At 50.7% G+C, this 14,311-nt stretch overlaps 1 protein-coding gene across 1 annotated transcript; it reads left to right on the top strand.

The window, feature by feature from the left end:
• The first annotated feature begins 9,787 nt into the window (after positions 1-9,787).
• On the top strand, positions 9,788-13,412 carry FICD (FIC domain protein adenylyltransferase). The gene is made up of 3 exons (XM_055796480.1): positions 9,788-9,888; positions 10,887-11,228; positions 12,157-13,412. The coding sequence occupies exons 1-3, from the start codon at positions 9,810-9,812 to the stop codon at positions 13,230-13,232; spliced, it is 1,497 nt and encodes a 498-aa protein (XP_055652455.1). The 5' UTR covers positions 9,788-9,809; the 3' UTR covers positions 13,233-13,412.
• Positions 13,413-14,311: the final 899 nt, after the last annotated feature.

Raw genomic sequence — 14,311 nt, 5'->3', positions numbered from 1 at the left:
GCCCTGTTAGATATGAGACAAGTCACTGGTTTGGCTTTAGCAACTGCTGTGTTATTGTGACCTCTCGTACAACACTCCTACAAACAGCCCTGACAAGGCACGCTCTGGTCTCAGGGACAGAGAACTGGGAACGTTACAAGCTGCAGGACCTGCTCCTGCAGGGCTCCTGGCACCTGAGAAATTATCTCTGTACTCCCTGAGTGGAGATGAGGTCTAAGAGCAATTTCCCCACCATACCCATACCCCATGCTGGGCACAGCTTGTCTCCCTCTCAACACTTCACATAAGAGGTGAGCGAGAGAAGACTGAAGAGACACTGAAATAAATAGCACAGCCCAGTTCTGATGTCGGCTTCAGGCTTTGAGGACAAACGAAGGTTTAGAAGTAACTTTTGCACGCTGGAGGGAAGCTGGTCAAAGAGCCGCTGGCTGGAAGGAGCCCGTTTATGGCCAGCATTGTGTAATCCCAGAGCACGCTGCCGAACATGCCATAGCAGCAAGGGCTAGAAGAGCATCTCATGGCAGATAGCTGCTGGGAAGAGCCCAGCAGAAAGACACGTTGGAAACGCAAAGGATGTACCTCAACCGCTAGGCAGAACACTTGCTGCACGCTCCCAGAGAATCCTGAGCTCTGGTGTTAAAGCATTTACAAAAGGTTGCAAAGAGCTGCTCTAATTGTTCATCCTGGTGAAATACAGGGAAAATAAACTTTTAGAAATCAAAGGCTAATGCATGAAGCAGATGTGCCAGAAATGATAAGGCAAAGCAAGGCTTTTAGAAACCAAATTTCAGCTTTGCACAGATTAGACATTAAAATGAACTCAATTTCATGCCATATGCAAATCTTTACCAGCTGTCAGCTCTGTAGTCACTAGAGACTAAATGTAATAACTAAACAAGAACAAAAACACAGCAAAGATTGGGTTCTGCACAAGCCTGGTTATTAGCAGGCTCATGCTCTGGGAAGTCAGGGACCCTGCCCAGCCTACTGCCCATGGCTGGCGAGGCACATAACCCAAACGTCAGCAGAAGCCTCAATTAAACGTCTGCAAATAAAGTAACTATAAAAGATGGGGCTACCATATACTCCTGACATTCAAGGGTTCCCAGGCAAGCCGATGTTTTCTGCACGATCTGTCACTAATTTGGTAGCTGGACTAACGAGTGACCCAGCCCTCCCAGAGCAGAGGCCAGGTAAGCACCAGACATCTTCCCTGAGCACAGCTCAGTGGGACAGCAAAGGGACACCTCCATCCAGACTTTTCTCTTCCTTGGCAGCCCTGGATATATGACACAGATGCACCATCAGCCACGAGTGCACGAATGGAGAAACATTCCCGTTTCCCTCTAGAGTAAAAAGTCCTTGAACGCTGATCCCCACCAAAGTAGAGAGCATCGTCCTGGCTGAGCAGCACCGCTGGCTGAACTACAGTCCCGTCCCCAGAGGAGCTGCACTGAATCATGACCCAGCACTGGCCATTTACCGAAACATTCAGCAAACATCAGCTCCACTGAAGTAATTCCACATAGCTCCTAGCTCTTGCCTGAAGCCCTTTGCCATTTCTCCCAGACATTGCAATCTTAGAATTGCTTCCAAAATGGACAGATCTCTGAGAAAAGGGCGGCACCTCGCCACTCTGTGCAAAGGCAGGATGCCGACCCAGCCAGCAAAAGCAACAGATGTGCCACCACTTTCAGCACCTGAACTGCATCCAGCTGCCAACACCATGCGCTGGGGTCTAGGCTCACCTGGCAGTAGCTGATCATTAGCTAAAACCAGCACAGATGTAAGCTGCAGCTTCTGGACACCAGTGAAAGGCAGGTGAGGAAAGAGCAGCAAGCCAGAGCTCACCCTGACAATCCCTCACTGTGGGGAGCTGCGCTGGGGGAACAGCATGCAGAGGGACACAGGCATGAGATTCTAGTACCAGAAAGCAGGTAACAAGTTGGCTATGAGGCAAGGAACTGTAACAGCAGCACTTCATCAGAAAGGCTTCCTCATCGCTGAGACAGCGCAGGGGTTTAGACAAATCACCTGAGCTGACAAGACAAGGCACGAGCCCATCTCCCCGTGCCCTAGCTGCGCGGTATTTATTTCCACGGTGCCTGCACTGCATTCCTGGGGAAAGGCGCAGCTCAGTCCTCTCCACCAGCACACTGCACCCACATCCCACAGGATGAGGGCCAGACAGAGCTGGCACATCAGCACACCACGCTCAGCTTTTCCCATCCCTTCCCCGAGCCCGAATGGGAGCCTGCCGCAGCCCGCCCCAGCATCACCCCTTTTGGGAAGAGGCGGCCAGGGCACAGGAACGGACAGCACAGCAAGCAGCTGCCACGCGATGCTGAGCGCTTGCAAAAGCTGCTTGCGGTGCTTGCCCTACATACCAGCGCAGAGAGAGATTTACACGCAGCTCCTGTTCCAGCTCAACCTCTTCCTGTTGAAAGCCATAAAGCCCAATGGAGGAGATTTAACATTCCATCTCCAAAGTAATTAAATCCAGCCATATAAAGTGAATTGTTTAACAACTCGAGTTTTGCAGAGCGCTGGAGGAACCTGATAAAGATGGAGTTAGACTACTGGTAATAAACAGGGGCTGTTCTCCGCACTGTTACCGGCAGGGGGGAGAGGGGAGCCCGAGTTTTAATTTGGCAGAATTTCAGAGGACACATTTTATTTAGCAGCATGCAGGAAAATTAACAGAGCACCATGGAAAGCCATGAACTACACATGCTCTTTCTCCATATTTCCAAGAGGACTCTCGAGTCAGCATCTGAGCTCTGCTGACAGGAGCACAGATTGCTTTGCAAATCCATTTCTTCCAACTCTTGCCTTGTTTCTGAGCGTAGGTGCTCAGAAAACAGTTGTGTGGAGCTCCTGAGATCAGATCTCTACATCAGCATTACTAACCACAGAGGTGCTTGATGCTTTAATAAAGGATCATCCACCTGCTTTGGTTTGTGTTTTTAACAATCAGCACATATAAAGAGCCATTTTAATATCTCAGGCTCTGGGAGCCTCTGGAAACTTAGATCCATGGAGAAGCAAAGCCAGAGTGGCCAGCTTCTGTTCCTGAGCCTCTGCTTCCCTTCCTGGGATTTAGGAACTTAAATAGCTCTTAAAGACTGCAGTCAGGGAGCATCCCTGTCATCAAGCACCGCCCAGGGCAGTCCTGGCTGACCAGAGACCCTCACAGTCAGTCCACACTGACCAAAAGACTGAAATGATGGAAATCAGCCCAGGACTGGGACCCGCTGGCCAAGGCTCACTCGCAGCCCCCCGAGCATCCCCCAGCACTACTGCCAGGACACATCGCTGCCTCCCCAGCATTGTTGCACTGTCTGCAGTTGCCATGGTGACTGAGCATCCTCCCCTCTCCCGGCATCTTTAAGTACGTCCCCCTTTTCAGCAGCCACCCCGTGGCCCTCCACAGCACACGCCTGTCCCCAGACCACTCTCAGATTGTGCCTCTCCCCCGGCTGCATCCTGTGCCCGGGGCTCTGGCAGGCAGCAGGAGGACATCCTGGTCCCCCAAGCCAAAGCAGGCAGGATGGAGACAGCAGGGAGACAGCCGCCTGTGAGGAAGTGCCTCCGGCCAGACAACATCGCTGCCTCCATTCTCAGCTGCCAAAGGCCTCCCGTCGCTGAGCATCACCAAGAAAAATAGAAAATAAAGACAAGAGTAATAAGGACTTGTCATTCCCAGATCTAAAAAGGGTGAGTTTTTTAAATGAAGTCCAAGAAGGGAAGAACTTGAGGACATCTAAGACTAGAAGAGGCTCTCTGTCCTCAGAGCACCACAGTGCACTGCCCGTGGCCTCCAGGGCCACCACTGCCTCCAGCCCCACTACAGCCGATGGCACTGGCATCTCCCTGGGCACACACACAGGCCCCAGAGACACCAGCAGTGCCAGCTTCATGCTCCCCACCCACAGGAGGGATCACCTTCGGCCACGTCTGTCCCACCATCGCATCAGCAAGGAGAAGTGCCACCTCCGAGTTTGACAAGCTGTTGCCTTGCCATCCCAAATCTCTGTGGGATACCAGCTAAGCTCTGACAGCTGTCAGTACCTTAGCAGGAGGCGAGCTGAGAATCTTACAAGGTAGAATAGCTCCTTTTGTAATCTGCTCCTACAGAACACCTACCCTCTTGCCTGGTTTAGTCCTTCTTGTCCTCGATTGCCCTGGAGACAGCAAGCATGCAGAGTTTTAACTATTAAACAATGCATCTTGCAAATGCATCCCCAGTAAGCGTGGCGGCTGGAAGAGGTCTCTGCTGCGGCAAGGACAGCTCTCCACCCTTCTCTGCCAGGCTGCGCTGTGAGTGCTGCCCTGATCTGGCTGCTCCTCTGGCACCTGGAAAGGACCAGGAGGTTGTTTTCACCCCTGGCTGGCTATTGGGAAGCTGTTCATCCTTCTGCTGTCTCCTAAGCAGGTTTCTGTGCTCCCCGACACTCAGTCAGAGACCGATTAAGCTCTGTGTAGAGTGCCAGGAGGACAGACAGCAGGAGCACGCACCTACATAGACACTGACACTAAATCCCTCTTAACTAGCATCGCTTTTGTTGCATTTTTAGCTGAACCCCCCCCTTCACTCAGCCAGAGGAGCAGGGAGGTAGAAGCAAGAGATTAACTGAGCATCTTACCCCAGAAGGCCTCATTATCCCAGGAGGTCTCCACTGCTTCCTGGAATCAATTAAATGGACAGGAGTTGGGGATACCTGGCACTTCACAGGATCAAAACCCAGAGAGGAGACTGTGGGAGGCAATTTCCCTTCTGTTATTGACATGCAAATCATCGCTGCAGTAGCTCATGGGTTTAATATATTTCCAGATTGCCTGGTGTGGAGTCACATTAGTCAAGTATATGTGGCAGTTAGTCCAAAATTACTCTTATTATAGTCAGCGTTTCCACCTCAGCTTCAAGGACAGGCTGGAGATGTGTGTGCAGCCACTTGCCTTACCCCTCTCCCAGGTCCCCCCTGAGGCAGGGCTCCCACAGAGTTTGGGGACTGCAACTAAGTGGCCAAGAAGTCCCTAGCGAGGCTTGGAGTTAGAAACAGATCCTTGAGTTCCCCAAGAAACATCCTTTTCAACCTTGGGAACACAGATGACTGCAGCTTCCATAAAGCTGACGTTTCTTACTCCAAGGCAGGACAGCCAGCAAGAACAGGAACTGCCACAAGAAACAATGTTTTCTCCCACAAAATATATTGGGATTTTTCCAAGATTTTTCACATTTGCTCCCCGTTCTTCATAGCTCCCAGCACCATGGCTGAAAACTTTTCACAAATACTAGAAGAGGGAGGTGTTCCAAGTGCTGCCATTTCCACCTCTGTCCCTGCCCAGGGACAGGACCAGCCCAGCAGCATTTCCCACTCCCTTTGGACAGCTATTTCTGTGCCCCACTGCCTTCCAGACCTTCAAACCAGTAGCAATGCACGCCTGATTGGGAAACTGTGCTGATCACAAGTACAATAATGAAAGAGCTTTTCTTCCACACAGATGGGACTCCTTATTCCCTTCTTCCCTCTAAATTGCATTCCTCATTATACCCAGACATTGCAGAGTGGCTTTGCTTGGGACCTGCTGGTTGAAACAAGCTTACTGGTCTGATGTTAGAACAGCTCAGTCCTGGCTTAGCTGAATTAACGTCGCACTCAGCTGCAGCACTGCTTTGTGAGTTCTCCTTTTGTCCATTTATTCCCAGTGCCGCAAACCAATCTGTCTGAGAAGCATATTCCTCATTATTTGTTGAGAGCCAACAAAGCCCTCTGTTCCTGCACCCTCTCAGAGCTTTGTTTTCAGCTATCTATTCAGTCTTCTGTTTGTGCTTCTCAATGTTTGCACTAAGAGCTTTAAATCGCTCACTTAGCCTTGAACCCCCTCACTCAGTGTCTTTGGTTTGCAGCTAGAACTAATCACCACAGTGCAATCTAGCCTTTGCTTTTTGCTTACCCTTCTATTTTCTCTTTAATTAAAAATCCCTTTGGTCTTGCACTTGGATCCGTGACGTGGTTTCCATTTGCCTTGCAAACAGTACAGCCAAAAATGTCAAAACCGTTTTTCACAACAACCTTGCTTTGACCTGGGTGACAGCTTTACCACCAGGCATTTGATCTCTTACTTGCCCATCTGTTCATTGATTAAAATCCCACACTTCAACATTCAATCCTGTCTCTGCACCCAATAGCTTCTCCTGACAACAAGACCCTCATACAGACAAGGAGCCTTTCCCAAGAGATGTTCCTCAAGCAGATCACCACCTCCTCATTGCCTCTGTTTAACTCAACAACTCAAGGGCAGCCAGTTGCCAGCAAGCCCCAGTGATACCGCTCAAGAACGCAGGAAATAAAAGAGATGAAACTCAGGCAGGGACAGGGGTGGGATGACACAAAAAAAGACCACCAGCACCCCCAGCATGGCAAGGGTTGTGGGGATGCTGTGCCTGAAGCACTGCACCTCCAAATGCTCTGCAGCACAGCTGGACCGGAGCAAGGGCAGACAAGCTCTCCCTTCTGCAAAGATTTGGTGGGGTTTTTTACCCTTAACATGCAGCCCAGGAAAGCCAGAAAGAAAACACCAACACTTTTGCCTTATCACATCTTCTAAATTTATATCAAGTAAGATTACCACAAGGATCAGCCTAACAGCCACCATCAGACACAGCACTGTGCAAGCTTCAGAGAAACGCAAGGTCTGTGCCACCAGCCACCGTTACACCTCATCAGCAATAGATCCCAAAAACCTCCTTAGCACACAGAAAGGCGATTTTTATCCCAGTACAAACAGTTCCAAAAGGAAGCCAAAGCCTTACTCAACCTTCAAGTATGTCTGATCACTGCCTCTAAAGGCAGAAGGTATAAAGGTCCGGGAGAAAGACTGCAGCACACTGGGAGGTTTCTACAGAGCGGCGAAATGAGTCAGTGCCATCTACCGGCTGTGGGGACCTGTCCGCTTCCACATTCACCGGATTCAGCGTCAAATACTAACTAATAAGAACCAGCCTCTTACAAGTCTTCCCCCATGACACAATTGTAATGCCTCCAGCCTCCCCCTGCAACGCCATAAGCGACAGCGCTCTTTCAAATGTAAATTCCTTCTGGAAATTAAGGGTCTATACAGAGCCCTTTGGCGCAACCATGGCTCCAGACACATCTGTGTCCAGCCATGCCAAGAGCTGCCAGGGAGCCCCAGCAGGCCAACTCAGGGCTAGGGCTCCAGCATTTCACAGCCCAGCTCTTTCCTACCATCTGCACTGGGAACTTCCTTCACTACCCCTGACAAAATCATGAATAATTATGATGTATGATAGACCAGCAATGGCAACCCTTGAGCTGGCCTGGATCCACGCTGAGGAAAAGCTGTGGAAATGCCAAGCGTCAGCAGTACTGCCAGCATCTCCAAGGGACAGTGTGGCTCTGTTGGCTTCTAGCACAGCAGTCACAAAGAAGTACTGCTCCAAGGCTACTGAGAGGCGTCAAAGCTGGGATGAGATGCCAGACATTCCTGGCTATCAGTGTTCTCCTCTGCTGGATCACATTTAATTGGTGAACAGATTCTAAATATGCTTCTTACCGTTTTTAAAAGGAAAATACATCATCATTCTCTAATTATTCCGTAATTAGGTTTGGGTGCCATATCACTGGCACCGAGGAAAATACACATTTCTGTCAAAGCTTCCTCTTGGAGGGCAGATAGATTTGCTCATCCTTCAAGTGCTAATTATCCCCCAAACTTATCTTTCATAATTAACAGGCTCTGGCAGGCTCCAAATGGCTGGAGGACACGGTATTTCTGTGCTGCAGGGATTGCCTTGGGCTCCATGTGCTGCTGAATGGTCTCAGAGCTGAGGTTCTGTCAGTCTCTTTTTAGGGACACTGGTCGAACAGAGTTCATCAAGCTGCTTTTGTCAGTCCTGGTAAAATCAATGAACACCCGAGAGAACCCCAGCACTGAAAGAGTGGTTACTGCCTTTCCCATTGAAAACAAGCAAGAAAAGGAAGACTGTCTCTGGAAACATGGAAACCTCCATGCAAGACAACATGATTTGCAGAGGAAGCACAACGATGTAGGAACAGCATAAAGCTAAAAACTGGATCAGGACACTGTGCACAGACAGCATCCATACTATGCAACAGCGTGCCCCATGCTATGCTCTTACTTAAGTACTGGCAGTGTGTTCCTTCATCACTCAGGCACAAAGGCACTTTGCGCTCATTGTTGGAAGTCCACCATGCAGAGAGACCACTCAACCAGCAGTTCCTCTGAAAGGTTTAGTTTCAAATCCCCATTGGGGAAAGGGACCCTTGGTGCATTCCCAACAGGAGCGAGGGAAATTCAAGGATGCGAGGGACAGCATCTGAGGAGGACAGAATATTGCATTTGTGCTCAGAACATCAGGAGGAATCTCAGAGCTGGCTCCTCTCTGAGGTGTCACAACGGACAGCCTGTGCAGAGGCAGACACATGGGCAGGCGTTAGGGCATATTATGGGCCTGAATTTCTCTTCCCAAACGCAGTACTTGCTTTCTTCAACTTCATGTTTACAAATATTAATTCTACCACAGTAATTTAAACCCGCTCCTTTTCCTTCTTAAGTTATAGCCAACAAACCCAACCTGGATTCACGAGCAAGTTTTAAATGCATTCTTTACTCCTCCACTTCAGGCAGCGCTTTAACAGCAAGCAAAAGCAGAAAGGACAGATGCTGGTAAAGCCTCCCTCTGTAACACCCCACAGCAAGAAAAGCCACCGCAGCTGAAGAAGGCTGTTGGAGGCTGTGCTGCAGGGAAGCACGGTGCGCGCTGTCTGCTGACAAGCAATCCAGGCCCATCTTCCTTAGCATTCCTCTGGGCGAGTTGTGCGGGAGAGCTCCAAACCCTCACAACACAACAGCTGGATTTACTGTAACTGCTTTTTCACTATTGTCAGCTATAAAGAAGAAAAACAGTTTAAACTGCCACAATTTACGTCTGACAAGCCAGGTTATTTTTTATTTTTCCCTGCCAGTGATGATTTGCTGTATAAGCATGTGATAGAAAACCATCTTATCATCTTGCTAATACTAAAATCTGAAAGTTACCTGCAGTTCCCTAAAACACTCTCTTTTCTCTCAGCTTCTGGCAAATGCTTCCCCATTCCTGGTCTCCAGCAGAGAGGCACAGCCCTGCTGCACAGCACCAAGGTACAGAGCTTACTGACACACTCTGCTGTCTGAAGGCAAAAAATAAAGGTCATTTTTTCAGAAAGGCCAGAGATATGCAACAAGAACACTTCTATCAAACAGATTATATGGTTTTTACCGTGCAAATACACAAGCTGTGAGCACTGAGAATGACTTCCTGCACTCCCCACACCACCTGGCCCCAACAGAGCCCCGCTGGTGGAAGCTCCTGGCCAGGCACTGAGGGGGCCGCACCAGCCAGGCAGCTGCCATCGGCCGGCCCTGCAGCCTCAAGCAGGCCTGGGCGCCCCCGGACACCTGCCCCGGGGCTGAGGGGAGCGCCGGGGCCCGCTCCCGCCCAGGCCGCAGCCATCGCTTAGCAACAAGGAGGCAGCCCCCCCTAGTGCTTGCTATTTAAAAGCTGGGAGCCCGCCCCGTCTCCGTTTTGCCCTCTTATTGGCTGTCGGCCGTATGATTGGCGTGAGCGCTCACCACTTCTCCCCCTCCACGAGCCTCTCCCGCGTCGGGGGCGTGGCGCTACTCGGAAGACGCCACAGGAAGCCGAGGGCAGAAGTAGGGAGGCCCACGAGCGGAGCGTCCGCTGTAAGCGCCAATGGAAAAGAAGAAGAGCGGCGGTTCAGCCAATGGCAGGGCGCGGAGGGCGGGGTCCGGATGGGCGGGGCAACTGTAGCCGGCCGCTGGCGGCTGCGGGAGGCGGCAAAGGTGATGGGGGACCCTGGGACGGGGGGACATGGGGGAAGCCCGGGCCGCGGCGGGTGCTGGTGCGGCCGGGGGGACCCCGGCGGGTTGGGGGGGCCGGGGGTCCAGCCTGCGGGAGGGGGAGCTGGGGGGACGGAGGAGGAGCAGCGGCTGGAGGGGAGCCGGGGGCGGGGGAACGTGGATCCCCAAAATCGTTCAGGCTGGGAAAGATCTCCAGGATGGTGGAGCCTGGGCGCGAACCCTGCACTGCCAAGGCCACCGCTCAACCACGTCCCTGCGCGCCGCATCCGTGTGGTTTTCAAACACTCCCAGGACGGTGACTTCGCCACTCCCCTGGGCAGCCCGTGCCAGTGCTTGACCAGCCTTTGGGTGGAGAAATTTTTCCGAATATCCAGCGGAAACCTCTCCTGGTGCAGCTTGAGGCTGTTTCCTCCTGTCAGCTGGGAGAAGAGCCCGACCCCCACCTCCCTACAGCCTCCTTTCAGGAGTTCAGAGTGATCAGCACCCCCTGCCCCGAGCCTCTTCTCCAGGCTGAGCCCCCCCCAGTGCCCTCAGCTGCCCCCCATCAGCCTTGTGCTCCAGCCCCTTCCCCAGCGTTGTTGCCCTCCTCTGGACACGCTCCAGGACCTGAGGGTCTGGGGAGTGGTTTCCACACCGGGAGGACATGCAGGAGCTGTGCCATATGCGTACAGGACAGAGCTCCTTCATCCCTGTAGAGCCCAGTGCCCACGCTGCTCATGGGCACCAGTGTCCCCTCCTGCTGCTGCATTAATGTATAGCAGATGCCATGAGGACTTGCATTATGCTGAATGCCGCGTGCACCCTGCCCTCGTGTGCTTAGGGGTGGCAGGGAAAGGTGGGTGCTTGGGATAACCCCTAACAGCTGTGACAGAAACCCAGAGCAGGGATGCTGAAGTCCATTCAGGTGCCACATCTCCAGCACCTCACCTGCCCCATGACATGGAGGACTTGGCTAAAGCTGTTGCTGTTTTTGTTTCCAGGTAGGAGCAGTGGGAAAGGAGATGTTCCTCCTGTCTGCACTGGAAGCAGGATGAATCTTGTGTCTATGGCGACAGATCCCGAGTTGAAATGGATAACGCTGTGGGTCCGCATCAGGTGGGCAGCCGTGCTCGGGCTCCTTCTGGGCTCCCTCCTGCTGCTGCTGCTCCCACTGGCTGCTGTGGAAGACCAGTGCCACGCAGTGCTCAAAGGACTCTCCTTCCTGAAAAGTAAATTGGGCACAGGCTCCTTGGGGGTCACCAGATACACAGGACAAACAACTGAACTGAGCGTGACCTCCAGTGGGCTGGAGCTGCTGGTGCTGAAAGGCAAAGCCTCCCCAGGTAAGTCTCCCTGGGTGGGCACAGGGGAACAGCCCAGCTGCTGTATGATAACAACCCACACCCCCTGCCTGGTGATCTCCTGTACCCCACAATGGTAACGAACTCTCACTGCCCAACTGCAAATTAACATCAGCTGTAAATGACCCAGAGGTCAGATGTGCCATCACCGGCAGCAGCCCGACTGCATTCCATTGCCCTGCAGAAGGGCGATGTGCTGGCATTTTCTCAGCGTTGCTTTGTCCCTCAGAAGTGTTTTCCTCATGCTTTTGGCATTAGTAAGTTTTGTTAAGGGAACTGGAATATGGAGTGGTGTTTTAACATACAGTAAGCTGGGATAAATGGTATTAATCCTGAAATCTCAGCTGTCATAGAACAGCCTTTCTAGCAATGACAGGCTGCGGTTCTTGCCTTTATCGGCCAGGACATTAATTTGGAAAACATTCAGAGGAATCATTACAATTCCAGCACTGTATCTTTGTTTGCATTGAAGTTGTTATTGCTGGGAAGATGTTTGACATCCAGTAAAAAACCCAGAAGTGCCGTTAGCAGCTGTGGGCCATGCTTCGAGCAAGAGAACTGGCATTATTGCCGAGAGAATGTGTATAAGACTCTGTGTCCCCCCACACAAAGCGGCCTGGTGGCCCAAGCAAGTTCTGCTGCGATGGCTACGTGCCTGTGGCCAGCTTGAGCCGTGCTGCTCACACACGCTGCCTCACCACGCTTTCTGGAACAGCTCTGCTGCCGCGTACTCAGCCTGTAAACGTGACCTCTGCGCCTGTAGCCTGGCAAAGCCTGGAGCACAAGTTCTCAGTTACGGTTCTTAGAGACTGGCTTTATTTAATTTTTGTATCGGTGAACAGTGACAGTCCCCAGCGGTTTTCAGTAAAACTCACTACCCTGTTATCTAACTCTTATTGTTGCATTTCAGAAGTGAAGTTAGAAGCCAAAGCAGCTCTGAATCAAGCCCTCGAGATGAAGCGCCAAGGAAAGCGGGAGAAAGCCCACAAACTCTTTGTGTATGCCCTCAAAATGGACCCTGATTATGTGGATGCCCTGAATGAATTTGGTATCTTTTCTGAAGAGGAAAAAGACATTCTTCAGGCAGACTATTTGTATTCCAAAGCACTAACCATTTCCCCTTGCAACGAGAAGGCTTTGATCAATCGGGACCGGACGCTACCTTTAGTTGAGGAGATAGATCAGAGGTATTTTAGCATTATTGACAGCAAGGTTAAAAAAGTGATGGCGATCCCCAAAGGCAATTCTGCCTTGCGCAGAGTGATGGAAGAGTCCTATTATCACCACATCTACCACACGGTTGCTATTGAAGGGAACACTCTGACGCTGTCAGAAATAAGACACATCATCGAGACCAGATATGCTGTTCCTGGAAAAAGCTTAGTGGAGCAGAACGAGGTGATTGGCATGCACGCAGCTTTGAAATATGTCAATACCACACTGGTATCACGGATAGGCTCCGTAACCATCAGTGACATCTTGGAAATACACCGGAGAGTGCTGGGCTACGCCGACCCGGTGGAGGCAGGGCGGTTCAGGACTACCCAGGTGTTTGTAGGACATCACATACCTCCCCATCCCCAAGATGTGGAGAAACAGATGCAGGAGTTTGTACAGTGGATTAACTCGGAAGATGCCATGAGCTTGCACCCTGTGGAATTTGCTGCGTTAGCCCACTACAAGTTGGTTTACATCCATCCATTTGTAGATGGCAATGGAAGGACTTCACGCCTGTTAATGAACCTCATACTCATGCAGGCAGGCTACCCACCCATCACGATCCGCAAGGAGCAACGGGCTGAGTATTATCACGTCTTAGAAGTGGCCAACGAGGGCGACGTGAGGCCTTTCATACGCTTTATCGCTAAGTGTACTGAGACAACTCTGGACATGTTGCTCATCGCCACCACAGAATACTCTGTGGGCTTACCTGAAGCAGATGGAAGCACTGCCGGATGCAAACAAACTATCCCCGTCAAGACTTGAGGGTTGTGCACGTTCAGGAACCAAGGAACGCGTGGGAGAACAGAATGCCAAGCCACTCAGTATTCCTGCTGGGAAATAACTTGACAGGAGGTGTCACTCTTTAGCATTTCATTTATTTAAAGTGTCTTACATTTGATTAAATTAATATAATTTATTTATATACATTATGCCAAGCTGAAATGTGAACTGTTGATGTTGACTGTGCACAATAACTTGCTTGTGCTACTGGAAGGAGAGGGGGAGACATGTCAAGAGGGGCTCAACAAGCTGAAATAGAATTTAATTTCTCCTTAAGGTTAGCTTTGAGAAGCTGCTTCAATCACAACCCTTCACCTAGTCAGTCAACTGCAGTCTTGTCAACTGCAACTTGTCAAGGAGCTGCTAGGCAAGACAAAGTCTTAACCAAGTTGTGGCTTTTGTATTACCTCTTCCCTGTTGATTAAAAAAACCCCACCAAAAACCAACCCCAAAACACACCCCTTGCAGTAACAGCACTCCCCCAGTTATGTTAATCAGACTCTTTCCTGTCAGTCATACAAGTTTGACAATACTGATCAGGAAGGAGGCTAAACTCCAGTTCAGCAAAGGCATCTCTCCGCTCCCATTTCTGTTTTCAGTAGCACTTTGCAAGTTCACTCTCAGTTGCCTTTCCTAGGGTGAGTTTTGTACAACAAGAGGGAAGTACTTAGTTTAAGATTATAGATCGTGTGACTGGAAGAGGAGAAGAAATACTCTCTTACTTCACTGAACAGTGAGGTGCTTTTGCTATGCTTCGGCTGGAAGGTCTACCTAGTGCTCCTGAGGCCTTACCTCAGATCCCACCCCAGCACGCAGGATCCCTGGGGAACTGCAACTGTCCTTACACATTTCAGCTCAAGTGTTGGAAAAGGGCTTGCTTCTGCTAAGCTGTGGGCAGAGAAGGTTTTATGTATAACAGCGAGACAAACTTTATCACTTGTGCCAATTTGGTAAGAATCTGTCTAGCAAGTCTGCCAAAAACTTGATTTCTTCAATCTACACAAGACAGCTTTTCACAATTAGTTACCAGGTTGCATTACTACTGTGGTAAATGCGTCAAG

The sequence above is a fragment of the Falco peregrinus genome, chromosome 2, assembly GCF_023634155.1.
Source record: "Falco peregrinus isolate bFalPer1 chromosome 2, bFalPer1.pri, whole genome shotgun sequence".
In the NCBI taxonomy this organism is placed as follows: domain Eukaryota; kingdom Metazoa; phylum Chordata; class Aves; order Falconiformes; family Falconidae; genus Falco; species Falco peregrinus.
This window is presented reverse-complemented; position numbering and strand designations above follow the sequence as displayed.